Source organism: Quercus lobata, chromosome 2 (genome assembly GCF_001633185.2).
Source record: "Quercus lobata isolate SW786 chromosome 2, ValleyOak3.0 Primary Assembly, whole genome shotgun sequence".
Lineage (NCBI taxonomy): Eukaryota > Viridiplantae > Streptophyta > Magnoliopsida > Fagales > Fagaceae > Quercus > Quercus lobata.
The window spans coordinates 86,218,379-86,242,825 of record NC_044905.1 but is presented as its reverse complement, the minus strand read 5'-3'; the positions used below and the strand labels follow the sequence as shown (position 1 = coordinate 86,242,825).

The window sequence follows — 24,447 nt, the reverse complement described above, 5'->3', positions numbered from 1 at the left end:
TGATAGGATTAGAATGCCTAACCATTCTTCGTTGTGGTGCGTGTGATGTGAATGTGATACTCGCTAGTTGAATACTTACACATGATGAAGCTAACACTTCCCAATAGTTAATGGCATTGTTCAGGCCTAAGTCATGGTTAAGCCAACATTCAATGCAATATATGGATAGGGGGAGGGCAATAGCTGAATTTACTTGCAGGGATGCCTTGAGAAATGGAATTCCATTTTCCAAAGAATTCAAGTTAAATTTCTCAAGCTTGCCAATCCCAAGGGAATTCCCATAACTTATATCTAATGCACCACCAGTAATTGTCACTATTGCAGTGTAGGGTAAGAAAATTCTATCTAGGGGACTAGATTTCGAGAGGGCCCTTCTGATATAACTGAAGCTTTGATACCACATAATGGAGCCTTAACACTTCGATTTCTGAAGCCGATCATGTTTGGGAAGCAACCATTTGATATCAGGTACGTGGAACAAAGCAACCAGTTGAGGATTTGTCCATTTCCAGCACTAAACTAAAACTAGGATTGTCATGCAGAGATTTGGAACACCAAATTCTTAGTGCCCTTGAAAACATTTTACGCTCAATCCAGATGTTGGCCTAGACTATCATGTTGAAAAAGAGAGGCAATTCTGTACTCCCATGACACAAAACTCCTAACCCACTATAGTTTTGATATCAAAACTTAGCTTCTGGCAAATGATATTCCTAACCCTACTACGCACATTATCAATATATATATTTATGGTGGATTCTTCCATGAATTTGAATAGAATCCTATTACTCATCCAAAGCAGAGGAATTCATATTTCTCCATTCTACTTTCATGTAAATTGCTAGAAGCATGCAACATTCTCTCTTTCCAATTTTAATTATTTGTAACCACTCTTAAACGTCTCAATGGGTAGAAATATGAAAAGGGGCATAATATTGATTAAGTAGAAAAAAAATTTAAAGAAAATTTGCATTTATAAATTTCACACAAAATCCCCTCTCATCTATAAATAACAAATTGGGCAGTAAACCAACTCGATATACAGAAGGTATCAGGTCCTCTTTACACGGGAAAACAAATAGATTAACCCCTTCCACTTTTCACTTAGAAAATTGCACACACTGCCTCTGATTATCTACCCTGAGAAAGATTAGTAGGCCAAAAAACAAAAAAGATTAAACTGTACAGTGTGCTATACAATGAGTAAATTGTGAGGTTCAATATGCTTCATGATCAAGGCTGTCTGTCTTCAGATTTTTGTACTATGATGGGTGATCCTGATTCCCATTTGAGTCGTATGGTGTTGAAGCAGGTCTTGATGGAGCGGAATGTGGTTGGGGAGCTGGAAGGGCATAAGTGAGCCTGGATGATGAGTTCTCAATTAGACCAGCCACCCCTGCAGCAGCAGATTGGGCATTTGAAGGCAGGAAAAGATCATGTTTCTGATCTTTATAAGCACTCCAAACCTGCAAAATTGGCAGCATGACCATCAAATGAATGACAATCTAATTATTAAATTTGCAAACTAACCACTCTTCCAATCAGTCATTCCTAAAGCTTCTGTAGAGATTAAATTATATATAATGCAAAATACTGCTATGGGTTTTGATATGAGTTAAAAAAACTTCTCAGTTATTAACTACTATTTTATTAATTCACTCTTTTTTTTTTTTTCTTTTTTTTTCTTTTTTTGTAATGATTAGAGCTTGTAATTTCTAGGAATACTGTGTGTACATATCCTGTGTGCATAAGGTATCTCCTCTTTCTCAATAAATTTATATTACTTATTTTTCCAAAAAAAGCTTCTTTTAGTAACCCAGCATTAGCAGGCAAGTACAACAACAGAAAAGGACAATTATTTGTCCTACAAGGACGACCTTGAGGCCTGAGGTAGTCAGGTTTGTCTAAACACTCTTTTAAGGTTTATACAGTTGAAATAAAATGCAATAGAATCTCATCACAAAATATGTTTGTTTTCTGTTAATAAGCAAGACGAAGTGTAAGATATCAGGGTATCAGAGAACAGTTCAGGAGGCACAATTCAAGAACTTTCTCCAGAAAATCAAGTTTATGGGTTGCACAATATAGTTAAAAGATACTAACCCGCAAACAAATTACACCACAAACATAAAGATTTGGAAAATAAAAAGGTGTGTAAAGGCTTACATCAGATGCATCCAATATGTCACGCACTTTGGTACAATGGGCCCCTTCCGTGGCGAATGCATGCAAAACCTGTATGAACACATTCAAACCAGATAGTTTTAAGCCACCAAAATAAATGGCACAAATTTAGCTTTGCAGGTGTAAACCATGCATCTTGAGCCAATTTCGCCCCCAGAGAGAAGAAAAAGAAGGGAAAAACAGAAAAACAAAAAGGATTTCCATGAGTTAGAAAGCATTTGAATAAATTCAAAAAAGTCTGAAAAACTTTCTCTTCTGGTTATGTGAACAATCCTCACAAAAAGATGAGAGAGATCCTTCAGGATACCCAAAGCTCTCTCTAATTCAGAGCAAATTAACAAAAATGACTCACATGTTTCGTCTTTGCAAGCACATGATAAGATGGAAAATGCATAAAACATGTTAACAATTCCTAACCAGTACCAAATAAGCAGATGTAGTTTAAAAAAACAAAGAATGTTCCAAAGATAATATAAGTTAATAATCTTTCTTAGAATGTTTCAGAAGAACAGGAAAATAAAATCAAATCCAAAGGTGTGTGACTTGTGAATAGCCAGCAATACTGTCTCACCAACTACATGGTATGCAACTCAACTATTTTTTTATAGTGAGGATGTCAAAGCACGCTTATGCACAAAGTGCCATGGCCCCAGTGTTTTTGCCTTTAAAGCGAGGCAGATTCAAAGAAGCCTTTCTGGAGCTTTTTTATATTAAAGTCAATGCATGGTATGCTGTTACACACTTAAGCCTACTCCCTCCCTTTACAAATTCTAGAAGACCCCAGTTGGAAACCAGAGTCACTCTACCCACAGTCCTTTACCAGGTATGTCTTTCTCTCGCTCTCTACTATTTTACTGTGACATCCTGAAACCCACCAACACCCAAACCCCACTTATCTCTTTTGGGGTTTCATCCTGTAAGTTGTCCTGATACTCCCACCCCCTAATTCTTCTTCTTATTCTCTTAGGTTTTCAGTTTTCTTTACTTCTTGATTTTTCTTCCTGAAACAGTAACCCACAAGCACAGTGCACAACCCATGCCTCTTAATTTTTATCCCCCACTTCCCCTCTTGGATTTTCTGCTTGGTACCAAAACTGCTATATCCTGGAACTCCTAGTTCATTCATGAAAAAAAAAAAAAATGATATTTTTTATTTGTGGCAATTGTTTATTTACTTTACCAGTTGATGTAGAACATGGCATTTAGACTTATATTAATTAATTCATATAGACCTATACGCATTAAGTAAATAAATTAATGGTTGCACATATTTTTTAAGCACAAGAGAATTATATAAAATTTTATATTTCAATTTATATAATTATTTGATCACTTGATTGTCGTATTTCCCATTAATAATTATTTACAAATTTTTTTTTTTTTTTTTTAAATGTGTCCTTCACTTAAATCAAGCGCACACTTGTGCTTTCCACCTCAGCTCTGGGGGGCCTTTGCCCTTTTAAGTGTGCCCCACACTTTTACCAATGCTGGTAAGTATACAACCAAATTTTAAATGCATGTAACAGAAAAGTTTATCAAGTCTTAGGTATATCTAAAAGGCAAGGATCAATTACAGCCTTAAATGGATAAGAGGAACTAGAATGGGCAATGACACTAGAACAGAAGCAATGACATCATAATAACCTCTCTTTTTTTCTTGTCAACTAACAACATTATATTGGAATACTAGGTAGAGAGTTGTGCAACCCAAAACCTCACTCTAATTTAGGAGAGGTAACATAGGCTATGAAGGCCAGTGGTATAGTAAAAATTTAAGAATGGTTTTACACTAGGTAGAGAGTTGTGCAAAACTTCATAAAATTGACAAAGCCCAAATAAAAACAAAACTCAAAAAATATCTACAATGATAAAAATTCTAACCTCAACTGCAAGCACTCTGCCAATAGATGCTTCAGATTCATTCCACTTCATCTGAGAGCAAAGTCCATTCCTTCCTCCAGCCCTCCAATCAAGAAGGCCAAGAAGCACTTCAACAAGACCAACCCTGCATTATTCACAATTAGTTCCAATATCAGAAAGCACAGAGAGTGTGAATTTGATATAGGAAACACATCACAAACTCTTTCTATGTCCGTTCACACACAGGGAACCAACCAAAAATATTTGATATCCACATGCAGACTGATTAAGCATCTGGGGCACCCATAAATGTACATATTACCACAAGAGATTGAAAATCCTTTGAGAAGGTTTGCCTCAAAAAGGCTAAATTAATGTATGATGAATATTACAGCCAGAAAGATAAGTACAATTGCAGTAAGAGTGTCCACTGTAGTAGGAAAAATTAGTCAGAGGGCAATGACATTATCTTTAAGTTGGCACAGGTAAAGCCTGACCCGGTTACATTGGCATCACATTTATTTATATAACATTTGTACATGATATAATTTAGTTTTAGGTCAATGGAAGTCTCACAACCAATAATTATATCATACCAAACAGTGTTGGTCACCTACTCAGCTATCGAGAAATAAATTAGCTTGTAAGCCATATTAGTAAATAGTATAGTAAATTAGGGAAATTTTACTATTTCTCTTATTCATTCCTTGTTTCCTGATAATATTTTTGATAAAAGGGAAACTATGATCAGTGTCAGCCAATGTATTCTCATTCAACCATATCAACAACATATGCAATTTATGTATTTATTTATTTATTATTAGCTTAAAATAAATGAGTTCACAAATGGACTCTAGAATCATTAAAATTTTGAGTAGTTATATCAAGTTTAATAGTAAGATAAAATTTCGAAAAACGCATAATGCCTTTTAGTAGAATGAACAGAATTCATGAGCACTCTCTATATGATTATAAATATAATTGATATACTACACATACACATGTAACTCTTCTAGCATGTGAGCGCATGTTTTAGCATATCTTAAAACAAATAACGATCTGCGATGTACAGACCACACCACAATTGAAAACTGAAGCAAACCTATGGAGTAATTAATGGAAACAGACAATGGAATTTACTCACTTAAGACCTTGTGCAACGAGAGCATCCCTAGCTCGGTTTCCGGCAACGACAACACGTTTTAGTGTCTCAAGAGCTAGTATGCTTCCGCCTTGCCATCCTATGGCTTTCATTAGAAGAGGAACAACCTGGGAACAACAAGATAAACAGGAGTAAACCAGGGATAAAGATTAAGGAACAAATGCAGAGTACAATACATCACCAACAATATTGTGTTTCAAACCAATCTGATAGAGGACCCTTTCACCACAATCCAGAAACTAATCAACTCGTGAACAAAAATCAGAATCAACAAGGTAGTCATACTATCTATAAAATGAAAAACAGATCATTTACTATCTAATAAAACTTTAAAATTTCCTAAAATTTGAAATTTCCCAATGCAATTAAAACCTAAACAAAATTCTATCTAAAAAAAGAAAAAGAAAAGAGGTGGAAGAAAAAAGTCCAATACTGTACAATTGACAAGACCAGGATGAGGATTTGCAGTTTAAAATAATTTATTCTTAGAAAACAACATTCCAAATGCCTTTTTGCAGACTTGTTTAGATGTCCATCCCTTTAAACCTGAGCAGCTATGGTTGTCACAAAACCAAGTTAATAGAATCCACAAGACAACCATTTTAAAGGTAGAAAAACAGATAGATCGACGAGTACCTGGGGAGTTCCAACACTAGTTGCTGCCATGGCCTCAGCACAAGTAGTACTAGCTGCAAGTTGATGTAGTACACGTAAACAACTAAGACGAACACGTTCTTGTGGAGTTTGTGAGGGCTGTGCTGACCCATCATCAGATTCATATTTTTTATCTGCGTAGTTGCCATTATTCACCTCCTCCGATGCCATTGTTTCTCGTCTTGCCTCATAAGCGACAGCAGCTACAAGTTTGGGCACATATCCAAGATATCCAACATGATCTGCAAGGGCAGGGTGCACCCGCAACAATGAAACCAAAGCAGCCGAAAGAAGCAAAGGAAGCTCAGGGTCAAAAGGTTGTGTGTCATAATGTGTGGCAGCAATGGATGACAAATACTGATCTAGCAGTCCTTCCAAGAATCTTTTTGGATTTCTTAGGGGAAATTTGGGATCTTTTAAGAACAGCCTGACATAGATTCCACCAACCTGGATGAACATGAACTTTTAGTTCATTCAATAGTATGAAAACTATATGGCTAATCATAGCAAATATAAGGTGATACCTGTGGCTCATCTCTCATTTCCTGCTGCCCAGATGCCTGCTCAGGTACATCCCAATCAACAACACGACCTTTTATCTGTTCACGGTAAAGGTCTGATGCCATAGTTGCAATTTGTGCAGACAAAGAAGCTGCCATTGCTGGTGTCCATACAAGTTCAGGTGTCTCTGTAGTCATTTCAAGGGCAGCTACAACAGCCTCACCTGGACCATCCCTAATAGCTGATACTAGACCATCTGGAAGGAATCTTGCCAATGTTATTGCAACTCTAGGCCCATGCATTGGCTGCCCAACAAGTTTCCCCAACAAAGAGGCTGCCGCTGCTCTTTGCTGTAAGGGAATCTCTTCTGCACATCATAGTTGTTCTTATTAATAATTTATAATCTTAATAGATTTAAGAGGTGCAAAAAAGGACAAAGGAAAATTCATTACCCTGCGAGGGCAAAAGAAGTTCAAGAATATAGACCACTCCACCGTGCTTGGCAGCAGCCCAAGCAAGTTCTGGTGTGCTTGCCAAGGAATAAAGAACATGAAGAGCCCCTTCCCGACAGTTTGGTGCAGAGTGAAGCATTTGTAGTAAAAGAAGAAGACTAGATCCATCTGCAACCATAGCCTCCAAGCAGGGAGCGTATGCAGTCAAGAGTGATAGTACGCTAAGGCAAAGTTGAGGAATGTTGCTTTCTGATGCAACGGGCACGGAAAAGCATTCAAAAAGAGGCAACAGCTTGTCTTTAGTAGAAAATATTGACGCCAAACCAGGATTGTTTGTCAGTAAGTTCTGCAAGTATAAGAATGGGTCAGACACCACCTGAATAACAACTCAATATGGCAAACCACCCAGGCAAGGGGTGTGACCCTGAGGTTAGCCTTAGTATGGGTAGGTCCTGAGTTCAAACCCACAGGGGTGAAAATATGATGTTGATTCAGATCAGGGACTATTGCTTCCCATTGCCTGAAACCACTGGATCCCTGAGTGGGGTTGAGGTTAGGCTATGGCTCATCCCACTTGAAGGGCACCTGTGGATTACCCACTTGGATCCCACACCTTGTCGGCCAGTCTAGGCCCCTCAAGCACTGTAGGAAGCGACTATTGGCCACACCTAGGTAAGGTTGTGTTGGCTGGTTCCCCCTCCCCCCTCCCCAGTTTTATTTAGCCACCCAAAAAAAAAAAAAAAAAAAAAAAAAATTAATGAGATATGCACCTTAAGTGAGATCAATCCAGATTGAAGGTTCTTAAACACATCAAATTTTTCCTTGTTTGCCACTTGTCCATCAGATACTTCCAAAGAATCATCAGAAATTTTCTGTTCATCAAGCGATGCAGCAGCCACTTCACTTTGGTTCTCAGATGTTTCATGCTGTTCATTAACTGATACATGAGCCGTCTCATTTGGATGCTTAGATGCTTCAGGGGATGAGCCACTGTCATTAACTTCATCTTGAGAACCAAAACTTGTAGCACACCTGTTATGCACTTGATGTGATATAAACTCAATCAGAGCAACACAAAATGCTTCTGGTTCACTGATCTCAAAGTCTGGCTGATCATTGTAGACCCTCAAGTAAACATTGCCAACAAAAAGTTCTTTAGATAGCGCTTCATACACAAAGACCTGTGAATCTTTTAGGTCATAAGAACCATCAGGACCCTGGCTTTCTCGTTGCTGATCCACATATTTCAGTAGTTCTGCTCTGGTCAAAGAGTTCCAGATAATCTAAAACCACAAGCAGTTAGTGTTGTGAACAATATAATCAAAACAAATTAAGAATCACACTAGCAACAAAATGCCTAAGGAAGACAATAATTAATGATAAAAAAAGCCATTGATTAAATAACTCCACATGCAAATAGAGCATACAAGCCTTTGGATCCCTTGATTTTCTATGAGCCTTCTGAACCCTCCATTTTCTATTCCACAAATATTGAACTGCAACTTTTTGCAAGATTGTCTCATTGAAACCCACAATTAGTTACACAGTCTAAAGAGGACAGGCTTGAAGGCTCAAGAAAATAGTCAGACCCCAAAAAAGGAATACAAGACCATAAGGATATGCCTTTGGCATTGCAACCTCTGTGCAAGAGGTTTGCTGGTTCATCATCACCATTTTATTTTATTTTATTTTTATTTATCAAAACCTGTCATCTGAGCTCTTACTCTGGTTTCTCTATATTAAACTAGTTACCAGGCGAAGGCATTTATTTGAACTTTAATTATTTTATTCATGACGTCACAAAAAAAAATTACAAGTTTAGTATTTGTCTAAAACGCAGATGAATGTTTAGCCTATCATTCATCAGCATCAAAAGCCCACACTTAAACATTTGTTCTAATAAACAGGTGAAACAGAAAAATTCAAAGAATTTACCTCTGGTGTCTCCAAGTTTGAATTTAATCTAGACAGTAGGTCTTTTGGCAGTTGATCTTTTAACATACTGGAAAGTTTAGGAGTTAGCAAAGCTCTGAGGGCAACAGCTGCCCCCTTATTGTAAGGTGTTGAATTATCATCAGCACATAAACCACTAAGCCTTGATAGGGCTTGAGAAGCTCGCACAGCATGCAAATTTTTTGCAATCTGCACGCTAGCACCAACCCCATGTGACTCAGTCGCATCAGATTCCTCTGCAGTTGAATCATACTGAAGCAGAAGTGGCAAAAGGTACCTAATTCAACCAAATTATAAGTATTATGACAATTATATTCAAGTTTCAACAAGAAAAACTCATATACTTAATGACCCCAAAAAAAATAGAAAATAAAAAAATCTTTTCACAATATAAACCATTGATTATACCCACAGCCAAAAAGGGATGGAATGAACAGGATTCTAATAAATTACAGTAAAAGCTTAAACTAATAGGAAATTTTGAAACTGCTTAACCATTATTCTCACACTTCTATGTGTGACCCAAACTCACTCTTAATATATGGGGACCAACATTTGAAATTTATAGCTTTTTAAATGAGAGGTAGAGTGGGGATAGGGTTCAAACTTAGGACCACCTACTTTGATACAATGATAAATTACCACTAGTCCCAAAAGCTTAAGCTAGTAGAACATGATGTATTTAATGACTTAACCATTATTTCATCAATGCCAAAAACTATGTAAATTGTTTTTTTTTTTTTTTTTCAAGTATATCTAATTTTTTTTCCTTTCCCCATTAAGTAAGAAGACACCTTATCTAGATATGCCATAAAATTTAGTAGCAAAGCAATAAAGCAGCCAACTCAAGGGTGGAAATTTTTTGATAAGAGAGTTTTGGCCCCAAGGGGAGAGGGAGGGGGAGATTCTAATTAGTGACTTCACTTCATGAAGGCATGGTCCCAAGCTGATTGTGCTACCCCTTTGGACTAACAAAAAGGGTGGGATTAAGCAATGTGGCAGATAGATATGTTGAAAAATATGGTTATATGTAATATTATTAGTTGTAAGGGTAAATCGGTCGTGGTATCATTATTTTTTTATTAGTAAAATAATTTATTAATGAAAAAGGTTACGACCGGCTCACGATGATAAGCACTCTATAACTTAAAAGAAATACAAAATTATGCCCAAAAAGAGTGATTCTTTGAAATCTAGAAAAGAGGTACTATTTGTGAAACCCCACACACGAGACCAATCAAACAAAGATAGAAGTAGCAAGTCTTTGAGTTGGTTCTTTGAATTGACTTTATCCTCAAAGACCTGATTATTGCGCTCCTTCCACAATAGCTACATCAGACATAACTGTGTAAACTTCCAAATTGCCAAATAGTGCTTCCCAAACCAATTTCTCCACCTAGATAAAAGATCATCTACCCTCCCTGGTAGCACCCAATGGATCCCAAACAATCTAGCAACCAAACTCATTTCACAAAAGCAACCTCACAATGGATCAACAAGTGATCTACTGTCTCCCCACTAAACCAGCACATAGAACACCACCCAACAAAGGTAAGACCCTGCTTAATATTATTATCACATGTAAGGATCTTCCCCCAGGTAGCTGTCCAAACAAAGAACAAGACCTTAGAACACCAAATGCTTTTCTAGGGGAAAGAGTTTGTTGATGCACCACAAATAGCCTCATAATAAGAACAGACAAAAAAGACGACATTCCCTTGTAATTTCCATACCATAGTTTCATTATTCTCAAAACTATATATATATATATATATATATATTAGAGCTAATGATATTCATTCATTAACCCTAAGAGATATTTTTGGTCAATGGATTTACATGGTAGTATCAATTCATATTGAGTGCAACCCAGTGTTCCACGAGCAAACTTAACATATAGAGGTAAATTGTTATCTTGTCTGATAAAGAGTGTAGAGGGGTGTGATTGCTACCCAATATATCTCTACAAGGGCCCATGTTGCTGAGGTGTTCACAAAAGCATTGTGCAAGGCTCAACTAGATTTGTTATGTAACAAGTTTGGGACTATAAATATATAATTATAAACCAACTTAAGGGGGAGTTTTACGAGTAATATTGTATTAGTTGAAAGGGTAAATTGGTCAAGCTATCATTATTCTCAAAACTGTAAATAAAATGTATGTTAGGGCAAATGATATTATTAACCCTAAGAGTAATTTCTGGTCAATGGGTTTACAAACATAACGTAAGCTGACTTACCATAAAACCCCAGCATTTAGTAAGGCATTCTGCAATTCAGAGGACACAGAAACATGGGCAATTGTCTGGAGGGCAGAATCAACAGCTGCAGGCACAAGCTCAAGTTCAGTGCCGTGAACAATGTCCTCAACTAGTCCAGAAAATTCAAGCATCTCATCCCTGGCACTCTGAAATTGACTCAAAACAGAAAAGGTTCGCATAATGTTTGTAACAATAATGGCCGATGGTTCACTTGCAGGAGTAGATGGCTGAACTACACACATGCAACGGGAAAGAAGAACTGCAAGAAGTTGTATCCCACCATCCCTCACAAGTTCTTCACCATTCAATGAAGATGATGCACACCTAAACATGAGAAAATCATGAGTAATCAAACATGTGCATGTTGAAGTTCAATTATTATACTGAAATCATTAAATTGAATATTGGGATTTACGTCAGCCAAATAAGCTCTGATGCGGCAACAAGGAGGGGTGCCCTATCAGAAGAAAGAAAATTGTTATCATCTTGGTCCACGGTAACTGCATTGAGTAACATGGGATAGCCAGCATATTTAAATGGCTCCAGTAGATATCCATATCGTCGGTATAATATACACTGTCCTTTCAGTAGAAGTAACAACCTCCAAGGTTGAGGACCTTGCAACCCTTGCATGGTGGCCTACAAACAGTCATATTGAGTAAAGGCTTAGCAAACTTAAAACAGTGAGACGAAGTTGAACATTGATGATTCAAATCTTTCTTTTTTGATAAATGAATATTGATGATTCAAATCTTTCAACATTGAGAAGACTTCAAAACGATATTAAGTAGAACTCTTGATCTTTGTTGGAAGATAAATGTTGTCAAATTAAGGACTCAAGGTACCAGATACAGTTATGTGCAGATTTATGTTGTCAGACCCATATTATGAAATAACTGGCCTCTTATATAACTTCCATTATCTAAAAGTACCAATGGCCATGGGAATATCACTGAACTTTTATAGATAATCATGGGCATTTTCATGATTTCGATCATTTTAAGATTGATATTACTACATCTAGACCAAGTGTACCTGCAAGCGCTCATAAGCTTTCTGTACAGCAAGAAACTTCTCACGTCCTTCAGGATTTTTGTCTGGATGGTATTTCATTGCAAGTTTCCTATATTGTCTCTTGAGTTTTTCTTCATCAATGTTCTCAATCTGCTTGGATATGCTAGATATCTCCTCAACCCCCTCAAAAGTACGCTTCTTATTGGCATCATCACTTGACACATCTTCCAGAGATATCTCTAAAATTTTGCAAGCTTCTTCTTCAGAAAGATCCATGGGCCTTCGTGTCAACTCTTCACGCCACATTGCCAGTAATGACTGAAGAAATTCAACATGTTCAACAATTGGCCAATCTCGAAACCGAATCTCATCACATAAATTCCTAAGGTAATAACGGTGACACCACATTTCGTCTCTTAGCTCTGGGTATGTCACTGGTGGCATAGGAGCATACTCATACAAAGAGTGGCAATGCTGTGACAACTTCTGAGGAAAATCTCCAAGATGCTGCAAAACCTGGTGAAAAGGAATGAAGCATAGATTCAGTTGTAGTTTAAAGATAAAATTTCCTTAAGCAAATGAAACACATAATGCATGCACCCCACTTGAAGGTTTGGAATACCTGGCGAATCAAATTTTCTGCTCGCATTTTGTGTGTCCATATAATCTCAGGAGTATCAGAATCAGAAACCATTGCAGCAGCAAAGGCAGCTGGACCACTACGGTCCAGGACATACAGCAAGGATTCAGGAAGAAGTCCACCCAATACACTACGTTTTGCCAGAGGCAATGATGAGGAAAGAGCAGCTTCTTCCCCACCATGAAAGGCTTGATGGACATGGGTCACTGAGAAAAGTTGCGCAATTGAAAGGAGATTAGATCCAGGGTATGCCAGGGCAAAATAAAATGTGCCTGTGCTGTATAGACGTATCATAGCCTTGGGATTTCTGGTAACAACAGCTTTCAGCAAAGCAGCAGCACCCTCTACAATACTTGGTTCCCCAGAAAGCATAGCCTAAATTAATTTGGCAAACAGAATCGAGGATAATGAGTGCTATACAACCATCCAGGTTTCATAAGTAATTAAGAGGCAAGCACCTCCAAAAACAAACACCTAATTATCCACACATGTTCAATTAATAACTACGAATCAAGATTTTATAATGTAGACACAGTTGAAAACTAGGAACCATAGGTTTCACAATAAAGACACACTTGACATAAACACATAATTTTTCCAGGTCCAAAAAGAGCATCAGAATGCCACCTAGGTCTCATTAAGTAAAAACAATTAAAAAGAGATCATCACACACACACACACTGACAATTATTCCAGGTCCAAAGGGACCATTATACTACAACCTAGGACTCATTTAGCATTTATTTTTATTTTTTAAAAAGAATCAAAATTCACCGGTGTAAAATCTGAAGGCAAAGTGGATAAGAGAAGATTCATTTTACTCTAGGAGTAGTGACTCTCTTTCTCTCTCTCACATACGGACAATCATTCCAAGTCCAAGGAAACAATCAGGCTGCCACCCAGGACTCATTTAGCATTACAAACTGAATTTTATACCTGTGCAATATGTGGAAGACAGCGTGGACTGGACAAGATCCGTTTTACTCTAGGAGTTGGGGTAACTATCTCTCCAGCATCATCTAGATCTGAATGAGCAGATACCATGCTATGTAATATGGACAATGCTGCCTCTCCTACCTGAAAATGAAATAAGACAAGGAAAAAGTTACAGACACAATTTCTAAGATGGTAGAAGAACCAGAAATACAATTGTATAGCTACCAATTGCAAATATTCTATATGAAAATCCGCAACATACGAGTCTTTTGCACATTGAAAATAAAAATGGCCACCAGCCCATGTAAGAGCCTACGCAACTTCTGGGAGGAGATTAGATACAGTCCAAACTTCAGCATATTTACAAGAAGTGGCTGCTGTCAAGAATTTAACCCAAATACTACAGTTGATAATTCAAGACTTTTACCATTGCACTCCGTTTGTTTCAACGTTAAAGTTTTATGGAAAATGAGTCATTCTTAAAAAAGCATTTTCTGGAAAACTATCTTGTTTACCTGTGTTTCATAGCGACCTTGAAAATCAGCTTGATAACATTTTTTGGTGAGATAAGAGTTGTTTTTTGAAAAAATTTCGTCAAAAACCACCTCTGAAAAATAAGTCATATTTTTAATAAGGTTTTCTACTAACTAAAGATAGTTTTTCTTTGACCTATTTTTTTTATATATGCTACCAAACACCGAATAATATGGAAAACTATCTTCACATAAGGCTCTCCAATAAAACAAACAGAGTGTAAATAATGGCCCCTTTCCCACACCGAAAAATATTTTGAGAGAGTACTGATTTCAAGAAATATAAACAAGTAAAATCAATGATATGCAATTTCTCCAGCACCCCCTTTATACAGTACTTCAATTATAAGTTAAGTATGACACTTCAGCACTGCAGGCTTGATTCCATTAAGGGCAAAATGCTCTAGACAAGAGCAGCACTGATTTACTTGCAGCAAATTCAAAAATTGATAACAAAACAAATAATCAAGTAGAGTTTACAGGTTCCAAAAGACTAAGGACAATCAATTGTACAAAGGATTGAAGAATACTTCAAAGTTGGACAGTAAGAAACAAATCAAATAACAACCAATAGATACAACATAATTAGTATTAAGCTAAAATCAATTAAATGAGATAGAACTGCAAGTACAGTCAAACAACTTGGGAAAGTTTCCTGAAACATCAAGGACACTAGCAACCAAAAAACAGATCAGCATTATGTCCATGTGTGATAGGATAATACCTGAGTAGGAGTGAGAACTGGAACCCTAATAGCTAGCGCCCAACGAAGCTCACGGATATCACGCAATCTCTTCCAGTCTAGCATCCCAGAAGCCCAGCACCTTGTCGTCCAATCAATGGCTTTTTTTGACCAGAACCTCCTAATAGCATCTTTCTCCACGGGTCCAACTTGTGCACCATCCTTGTCAAAAAACAACCACTCCTTAAGTGGCTCCATGAAAGCAGTAGCAGCAATCAAATTTGACTGCAACGGGATAGAAGTCCTTTCTGAAGCCTCATAAACCACTGTCAGAAGATCCACAGCTAAAACACACCCTCCAACCAAAACACAAGCCTCCACATTTGATAGAACCTTCATCAAAGCCTGCACATACATACAATAGAGTAATTGTTACCTCATCATACTACGTTAAAATCATGATGACAAACGCAAACTTCAATTCAGGCTTTGCCTAGATCTCAGGCCCTTTCCATGTACCAGGTTGGTTTCAGATAATCAAAATCAGAAAACACTGATTTCCAATGCAGAACATTCAGAGTTTCATCTCTGGCAACTAGCAAAATGGTAGAACAGGGTTAAAGACAGCAAAAATAGACCTCAACAATGTTATAAGGACAATGAGAATGTCTCTAAGGGTTATCAGTTAACACTATAAAAATGAGTTCATTGTTGAATTCCTAGTAAATGGTGATCATTCCACTACAACACACATTAACATGAGAGAGAAGAGCAATCAATCTGAAACATGATCAATAACTTCAATTTGCACAAGCAAATCCTAGTCAACAAAAGGTTGTAATGCAAATTATAAAGGAACAGAGTCAAGAATAATTTCAGCAGAAAGAAACAAAAGATAACATATATCACTCACACCAGTATGCCCAACAGAGTAGCAAGTAGGCATCAAGTCAACTCACTCATGAAGAGAAAAATTGAAAATATAAAATCACAGGAAACAATCTGAAGATACCTTCAAAAGGAGAAGAAGACGGTGCCTCAAAGCTCTATCATCTGTTCTATCCAAGAGAACTGTGATGTGAGCAGTTCCCTCAAAAGGGCCTATCGTTTTATAATGCTGCTCATACACAATTGCCATTGCCCTTGCACAAAGCTCTCTAACTGAAGAACCTCCTCCTCCTCCAAAACCATCTAATCTTCCCAAATCACACCAATCATCAGATGCACCCATTTCATCAGGAACTGTACCATCTACTGTAAGCCCTATGTCAGCATCACATAAGAACCGATGATAGAGTGCTCTAAAGAAAGCAACTGGATCACGCAGTGGAAAATCCTGAGCCCTGCCACTGCTGCCACTCTCAAGCAGCAAACGCAGATAATATTGACCCACGCAAACTTCCTTGGACAAGCTAGGATAACTAACTGAGAACTCAGAGTAGTTCCAAGATATTTGTGGCACACTATCTTGCCCAGTCATAATCTCTACCGCGGTGCCTCCTGGAACAATATCTTCAGTGCGCTCCTTCTCAACATCTAGTTTATGAACCTCAGCCTGCAAAGCTTCTCGTAATTCTTGCCTGGTACGCTCATTCCAGATCAAATCTGCACGATTATGGTCGAGACTGAAAGCTCTCCAAAATTCAGGCCAATTGCAAAGTAGCCTTCCAGAGCCCACAGGTGTGTTCTCCACAACAACCTGAGCAGGAGCTGGAAGGCCTGTGTTTTGTAAACCAGCTATGCTGGCATCAGAATCAACCATATTTGAACCATTTGGTTCTGATGCCTCATGAAGACTCACTGATGGAGCATCAGCTGAACCAGCAACAGCTGACTGATCGTTTTGTGGAACACTGGGAAACGGAGTTTCACCACTCGAGTTATCATCAGTGGGAGCAATGGAAGACTGATCGGTTGTAGTCTGTCCAAGATTTGAATCTAGAGCAGATTTTTGGTAGCCATCTGACCCTTTAAATGCACCAGCAACTGTCTGCCTCACCAAATCACCAACTTCAAAAGTATTGACAGAAGGTGAGGGCTGTTCTTGAGGTGCAAGTCCTCTTCCTATACGACCTTTCCTCTGTTGAAGTAAACGTCTCTTTCTTCCACTGGTTAGTGATCCTTCTTGATTGATATCTTCAGTAGCAATTCCATCAGAACGCGTATGCAAATAAGCAACAAGCCCAGGGGGCAGAACTCTGGACAGTAAATCTAGAGCTGGCTGGTAGGAATCTGCCCAGAGAGCAACAAGTTGTCGACTAACCTCTCGCCTCTCACCAGCTGGAAGGAAAAATGCATGCAATAAATGCCTCAGCAACGCACCATCACGCAAAGCAGCATCACGCATGGACTCTGCAGCAATTGCATCTTCCTCTGCAATTGTACGCATAATCACAGCTACAGCTTCCCTAACACTTTCAGCAGGATGTCCAAACAGTGCAAACAAACGACGCTTCAATCCAGCTACTTGGCGTAATAGTTCAACAAAAACTGTTAATTGAGTAGTTTCGCTATGTGGTTCGCATATCATAGCTTCAAGAACTTCAACAACAGTCATTGACAATAAAGGTGATACAGACATAGGCTTCAGCCTGTTGACAAGAATAATAACATAACCATGATGAGCAAACAGTACTGACTTAGTGTGCATAATTGTAGCATGCTGCTCTCCTTTAGAATCTGTTAATATGTTTGAATCCCCAGGACCACCACCAATAAGTACTGCAACAAGGCCTGCAGCTTCAGCAGCTACACCCTCTGAACCGTTTCTGAGTAAACCCATTATTCTTCCAACAGCTGCAGGAAATGACATCACATGAGACGCTGCACTTCTTGATGCCAGCAATCTACGTAAACATCCAACAAAGCCAATTACTGTTGCAGCTGCTTTAGGTGAAGGGGGCGGTAAGGGAGGAGCCTCTGGAGGAAGATTTGGAGTAGCTGGAAGCATTGTAATTAAGGCCATCAAAGTCACTTCAGGTACTTCAATGTTAGGTGGAAGTCCACTATATGGTATACATGCATTGAACTCCCTTATTCTACGCCAAAGCTTAGCTCTTGATCCAGGAATAGAACCGCCTTCAGCAACAGCATCTTTTGCAGTTGTTGCTAAGTGTTTCAAATGCATGGAAGCGCTTTCCATATCAGTGCCTGGGCTTTGTTGTCCAAATTGTATACGAACTCTTCCGCAAGGCGGATCAATGCGATGACCAGGCATAGTCAGCCTCGGTAATATGGGCACTGGGCACTGACCCTACACAATTTAGTTCAAGGGTCAACCACACCACATGAAAATAAAATTTTAGCTGCAATTATTCATAAGGGAAAAAAAAAAAATCATCTAGTTGCAATTAATTAGAATCATGGTAAAAAATATAAGGATTTTTTTTATATAATTTAATAGTTACTATGGGGTGGGGGATTTGAACCCTGGTGTCTCCATTGGAAATACCATCCAAGAGAGCACATCTAAAATAAAATATAAGGATTTAAAGCTTCATATTACAAAATCTAAAATAAAATCATTTCACCATCCAATAGAGAACACATCTACCTACTTCTGTTTGCAACACATCCCGAACTGCTGCAAGTAAGCTATCTCGAGACGTGCTTGCATAAACCTACAATTCATGCCATAGACATCAGAAAATTACCCCTAAGTGAAACAATAATTAAGAGTGAAGCTAATAAATGCTCACATGGATCGGGCATCCATCATTAAATTCAATTGCAAACATCTGGGGCTCCTCGGCAAATCGAACTAGAGAGCTTACTGCAGATAAAGGACGAACGCTAACAGCCTGCACACATCTAGTGATGATTCTCAACATTTCATATTACTCCAATAAACACACACCAAACTACGTAAATATAATCCGAAAAGAGTGTTAAATACATGAACATTATTCCCATTTTTAAATGCATGTGATCATTCTTCTACTTGCATGTGCTTTTCTCTTAATCAGAATTATAAGATTTGTATAAAAATCTGCAATGCTTTGCCATATGATGTGAGAACCTCATCAAGAAGGGCTACTCAATAGTGAGTTGATGTTATATGTGCCGTTGTAGTGGGACCACCTCTTGATTCATTGTAGTGTGGCCTTTGAGTTGTGGAGTTTGATATTTAGGATGTTTGGGGTTCAGTGTGTATTACCAAAGTAGGTTCTTGATTTATTATGTGAGCGGCCGAGTATGGGAACTAATTCAGATATCTAGAACCTTACTCCTTTATGTTTTGTGGATTATATGGAGGGGAAAAAAAATCGTTGTACTTTTGCAGATGTGGAGTGTACGTCAACTCAATTAAAAACATCCTTCATTAATTCTCTTTATTTTCATTAGTTCTCTTTATGAGAGGTCTTTTGTATCGGGTCTCACAAACAGTAAGTTCACTCTTTCATAGAGTCAATCCATACGTAGATATTTTCCAAATATAATTCTTTAGGCTATTTCATGTCTATTTTCATGACGTAGTCTTGTTTCAATAAAATTATTTTTACCTATAAAAAAAACTGATTTTTTTTCTTTTTTTATAAATAGGATATTAATTTTCTTCAAAATGATCATGACAATAATTAAGAATTTAGGGGAGGTATTGTGTAGGAGACGAAACTTCATCTAGTGGAGTGGAAGATTTTGTGTTCACCACTTCACATACAAGGCCTAGGTATCAAAGAGTTATGTAGTACTTTTAACAATTCGTTCTTGGGGAAATGGTTAAGGTTTAACTTAAGAGAACGATCATATGTGAAGAGGTTTGGTGACAGTTATATAAGGGATGCATTTTCTATATGGACTACATCTCTGTGAAAACACTTAATAGTAGATGATTTTATTAAACGAATGATGACCATTATGGAATGGTGTTGTATGTGTAAATGAAGTGGTGAGAACATGGATCATTTGCCACATTCCCCGATTGCTGCGGAGTTCTATACTTTGTCTTTTTGTTGTTTGGGGTTAGATGGGTGATGCCTAAATCACTGTATATGTTACTTCAATGTTGGACAAATTGACCTAATTCATTCAGATATGGAGCCTGCAATGTAGGGCTCTCATGTGTTATGTGGCTTGTGGCAATTATGGAAGGAAAGATATAGGATGACTTTTTTGAGTATTGTGATCCTCTCCATTTAAAATGGATTTATTTCATGGTTCAGATTAAATATTACAAATCTAAAGGTGTATCCAATGCCACATCAATTAAAATTTTAAATGATGTTGCACTCTGTACACTGTCATATCCACAAAATAAAATCTTATTTGTGAACGAACTCTCTCCATTTAAAGTGAAATGAAGAGAATCCTGTTACAATTTTTGACGTGCGTGAGCTTTCAGTTGAGAGAATTAAGTGAATGTATGTTAGATCCTTAATTTCACTAGATGCCATTCAATAAGTTTAGACCCAAACCTTAAGGGGTTACGCAATCAATTGGAGAGCCTCATGAAACAGAGGTCACTACATCAAATCTCCCATTTCCTCTACCCTTAGGGCCAAAACTTACAAATAAAAAGAAGGGGAGATAAGTGTAAACCCTCTAATCTTATAGACTTTATGTATTCATTGTATGCTTGATTTCTTTGGGGGGGACAGTTGTGTATATAGCCGTGATAAGTAGAGTATATAGCCTATATACTTAAGCTATTTCCTTTATCTTTTGTAATTTTTTCAGTTTCTTCAATATTTCAATTATTAAAATAAAAATAAAAGAATTTAGACAAAACATGTTACAAATTCATTGATCAAAAAATAAAAATCCATAATAAGAACCACTTATTTATAAATGCATTGATTGAGCAATCATTGTGAAGAGGGTAAAGAACTAACAGCTCATTCCCTTAATTTTGAAAACATGGCCAAAAGTCTATGACGTCAAGCCTAACACAAGGAGTAATTACTCCAACTCTAACATCTACCAAAAGCTCAAAATATAAAATTCAAAAAACTAAAATTTGGTCAGCTTACTTCATAGTTCTCTGGCCGCCTCTCAACAAGTGAAACCTTTGTAAGAATAAGTTGACGAGATACAGCATCACCATGCTCCCCAAGTCCTCCCTTTGGTCCAACTCCCAAACTCAATCCAGGAACATTAAGAGTTCCATGGGCACCAGACCGCAACCTTGTCACAGACCAACCGCCACAAGGGGTTTCTTCTGCTCCTACTGCCTCTTTTGCTGTATTTGACAAGTTTCCAAAAACTAAGAAGGATCAAAAGCTGAAACACAAAAGAAAATGACTATGGCTAAAAAGAGCAGGAACTAATGCACTACCCCTTCTCTTCAAATACTCTGCCACATTGAGGGATTGAGAACTATCCACGGATAGTGACAAGCCAACCATTGATTTTGCAGTTTTAGTCTGCCAAAAAGGTACAACTATATAAGTCTTGATGCAAAATATTTCCCAGTGCATCAACTCAATCCAAAAGGGATAAACAAAGCATTCAAGTAAAGTCTGAGTTATTTGCATAGGGGGCACTTCAGAGGTAAAAGGAAACCTTGGGCAAAATGTCAGTAAATTACACACATATATATAACTGTTTTAGACGCCAGCCATACCAAATTTGAGATGATAGAAGAAGTCGTGGTCCCCGAGGCAGCCTGGAAAGCTTTAGATTTTCTTCCATATAAAGGGCAAAGAACAAAACCTCCATATTCAACATTTTTCTTCCCATACGCATCGGAGAGGAGAATAATGGCAGGGGAATTCATATCTCTAAAATCCAAGCACCAGCGAAGGTCTCCAGATTTTAAGTCGATAAGTTCAACACCAACATATGTAACTTTCAGTTTCTGTATAAGTCACCAGTTGTAAATACAAAAGGTTTAGTAGTTTGAAAAGTACAATTTAAGAATAGTGAGGTACATTGTATATATAGTCATACCAATTTCAATAAGCTTGGTTATTGTAACTAGTGCCCCTATGATTTAACAACCAATCATAAAAGTTTAAAAAAAATATATTAGAAGAAATCCAAGACCTCTGTGCTACATACATTCACTTCAGCAAAAGCCCAGATGTATCAAATTGGCTGCCAAGTTTAACCTATTTGTATCAATGGCCTTCAACCATGAATGTTGCAGAGATTTTATTGGGTCACAGCTAAATTGGAAGAAAAATAGTAATCAAGCTCTTGTCAAGCAAACTATATCCTTTTAGTAATTGTCTTTCCAACTTAAACTTACTCGCTGGATAGTAGAGTTAACAAACAAGTTTATTACTTAAAAAATAAATAAATAAAAGTAATCATGCATATGGATTACTCCGCAATATGTAGTTGAACATATCTTTGTCTTTCATATAGTCTTAACCATTCCAAAATTAGTACAAAATACTTGGTGAAGTTACTTTCATGTCTTTTTTTTTTTTTTTTCCTTTTCGATTAGTTACTTTCATGTCTATTAGCACCTAAGTTTCTATCCTAACTAACAAGCACTACTCACAATTGGTTACAAAATTTTTCATTTCTACGCTTATATCAAATTTGCTGTCTACTAAAGCAGCAAGACACACTTTTTTGTGCCTTCACACAGTCTCAACAACTCTTAACATTTGATTCACACTACAAATGCCTCGTATAACCGAACCTTCACGATACCATAAAATCAAAAATAAACCTAAAACCACACTAAAATCCGAACAAACTTGAATTTTACAATCAACTTTAAACAGTTAACACAGTAAATAACCACATTGCACAATGCACGCACAATTAAAAGGGAGAGAAGTAAAGCAGCAACTTACAAAAGGGGCCCACTCTGAGGTCCGGCGCCGGAGATGTAGAACCGGAAACTCGGCCACTGCACTCAACCTATTCCACCGAATTCTATGCAATTCGGTCAAAATACTAGCCCTATACCTTGACGAGAACTTCATCCCCTTGAATTTACCACGCCCGTCGGTCCTCACACTCAAATTAAACTCGTTCGAATTGTCATCACGGCCGATAATCGGCGCGGCGGCCTCGAAATCGGAAGCGACGTCGTAGGAGTTGGTGACAGAGAGAGTGTTGGGGTCCAAGGTGATTATAGAGACGCTGGAAATGCACAGTATACGCTTGTAACGGCCGCGCCAGGAGTGTTTGATGACGAGGTAGCGCGCTAAGTACTCGGGCTCTTCGACGAGGGTAGGGGCAGAATGGGAACTGTGGACGGAGGAGTCCATGGTGGTGGCTTTTCGCCGAGGCGGCGGCGGCGGTGGTGGTTGGGGGTGATTGGGTGCGGGGCGGCTCAGGGAATCGAGGTAGGCAAGGGAGTGGTGATGTGGCGCATGTTGAGAACGGAGAAAGAACCAGAGTCCCGCACCGGATGCCGACCCCGCCGGGCTTCGGTGAGGCCCAGACTGATTCGCCCCCAGTTCTGATCTTTATTTACGAATTTATCCAATCTTCGATTCGCAGAATCACAACCTAATTAGACCTAAAGTTCTTCATCTAATTTATAAGAGGAAAAGGAAAAGTGTGCTTTTGAAAAATGCTTTTTGAATCTGTGATTTTGATTTGGGAACTGATAAAAATAGATAAGATCGCGAAATGTGTTCGAATTGAATCGGAGATAGAGAGAGAGAAAGAGAGATCGAATTGAGAATTGGCAATTTAGAGACTAGAGAGAGAGTGAGAGAGTGAACAGCTAGGAGGCTTCGCTGTGAGGTACCATACTGTCAAATGCTCAAAGCAATTTTCGGTTGGGCCAAAACAATTCTGTGAGGATATCATCACCTGCGGGTGACTTATAACTGATGATGTGGCTACTTACGGGTTAAGCAAGATCTGAACCATCTAAACTCTATAGCGTCGCTAGAATGGAACGGGTCATACTGGGCCCATGGACCAGGCACTGCAAACCGAATCCAGTCCGATCGCTTTCGCGCGTGATACCAAACCAGACTTACAAGATATGGAATATTGGAATGGAATTGAATTGAGAATTGATTCATATTTTTAATTGCGTATCTCTACTCTTCCCAAACCCAGCCCATAATTAATTCTTGTTAGAAATTTTCATTACCATGGATGAGTAATTATTTTTATTCTTGGAATACAATATCTGACCGAGATTAAATTATAGTAGAATTTCTATTCCAAATCTTTAAAAAATATATATATAACAATTTTCATGATGAATATTTCTTTTTTTTTTTGTTCTTACTGATTAGCCAGAAGTTTAATGGCTCAACAACACCGTCCATTTTTTTTTTTTTTTGGAGAAAAATTTTTAGTTAAGGAGATTTAACACTAAACATAACCAATTTGATTAAGGATGAGGAGATTTGACACTAAGCTAAACTCCCTTGAAGGAATAGATGCCACTAAGCTATATTAAGCTACTGACGGATGGTAGTTATTCTTTAATTAAAGTGAAATACTAACGGGTGCCCTTAGGATAATAGTTAATAATACATTTTAAGAAAATTTTTATAGAAAAAGAAAAAAAAACAATTAATGTTTTTACAGCTTTTTTATTTCCCATAAAAGTGATGTCTAAACTTTCTTAAAATGAATTGTTAACCATTGTCCTAAAGGCCAGCACGACCCTTAATTAAAAAAGTTTACCATTTATAAACGTATAGATCACTAATCATGCTTCACATGAAACATGCACACGATTAAATCC

General features: G+C 37.7%; 1 protein-coding gene across 2 annotated transcripts; it reads right to left on the bottom strand.

Annotated features, from left to right (window-relative positions):
• Positions 1 to 951: 951 nt before the first annotated feature.
• LOC115976981 (dnaJ homolog subfamily C GRV2) lies at positions 952 to 23,541 on the bottom strand. 2 transcript variants are annotated; one of them, XM_031098583.1, is made up of 22 exons: positions 22,580 to 23,541; positions 21,394 to 21,627; positions 21,106 to 21,193; positions 20,801 to 21,009; positions 18,530 to 18,631; positions 18,389 to 18,451; positions 15,844 to 18,084; positions 14,874 to 15,236; positions 13,617 to 13,757; positions 12,663 to 13,055; positions 12,062 to 12,556; positions 11,442 to 11,665; positions 11,006 to 11,350; positions 8,749 to 9,043; positions 7,584 to 8,096; positions 6,814 to 7,159; positions 6,385 to 6,728; positions 5,843 to 6,307; positions 5,189 to 5,313; positions 4,066 to 4,189; positions 2,167 to 2,235; positions 952 to 1,466 (listed from the first exon to the last, which is right to left on the bottom strand). In XM_031098583.1, exons 1-22 carry the CDS (start codon positions 22,997 to 22,999, stop codon positions 1,263 to 1,265), a joined length of 7,803 nt encoding a protein of 2,600 aa, XP_030954443.1. In that variant the 5' UTR covers positions 23,000 to 23,541; the 3' UTR covers positions 952 to 1,262. The 2 variants fall into 2 exon arrangements, with proteins under 2 accessions (XP_030954443.1, XP_030954444.1); XM_031098584.1 differs by lacking the exons at positions 18,530 to 18,631; positions 20,801 to 21,009; positions 21,106 to 21,193; positions 21,394 to 21,627; positions 22,580 to 23,541 and having other exon boundaries at positions 18,385 to 18,435.
• Positions 23,542 to 24,447: the final 906 nt, after the last annotated feature.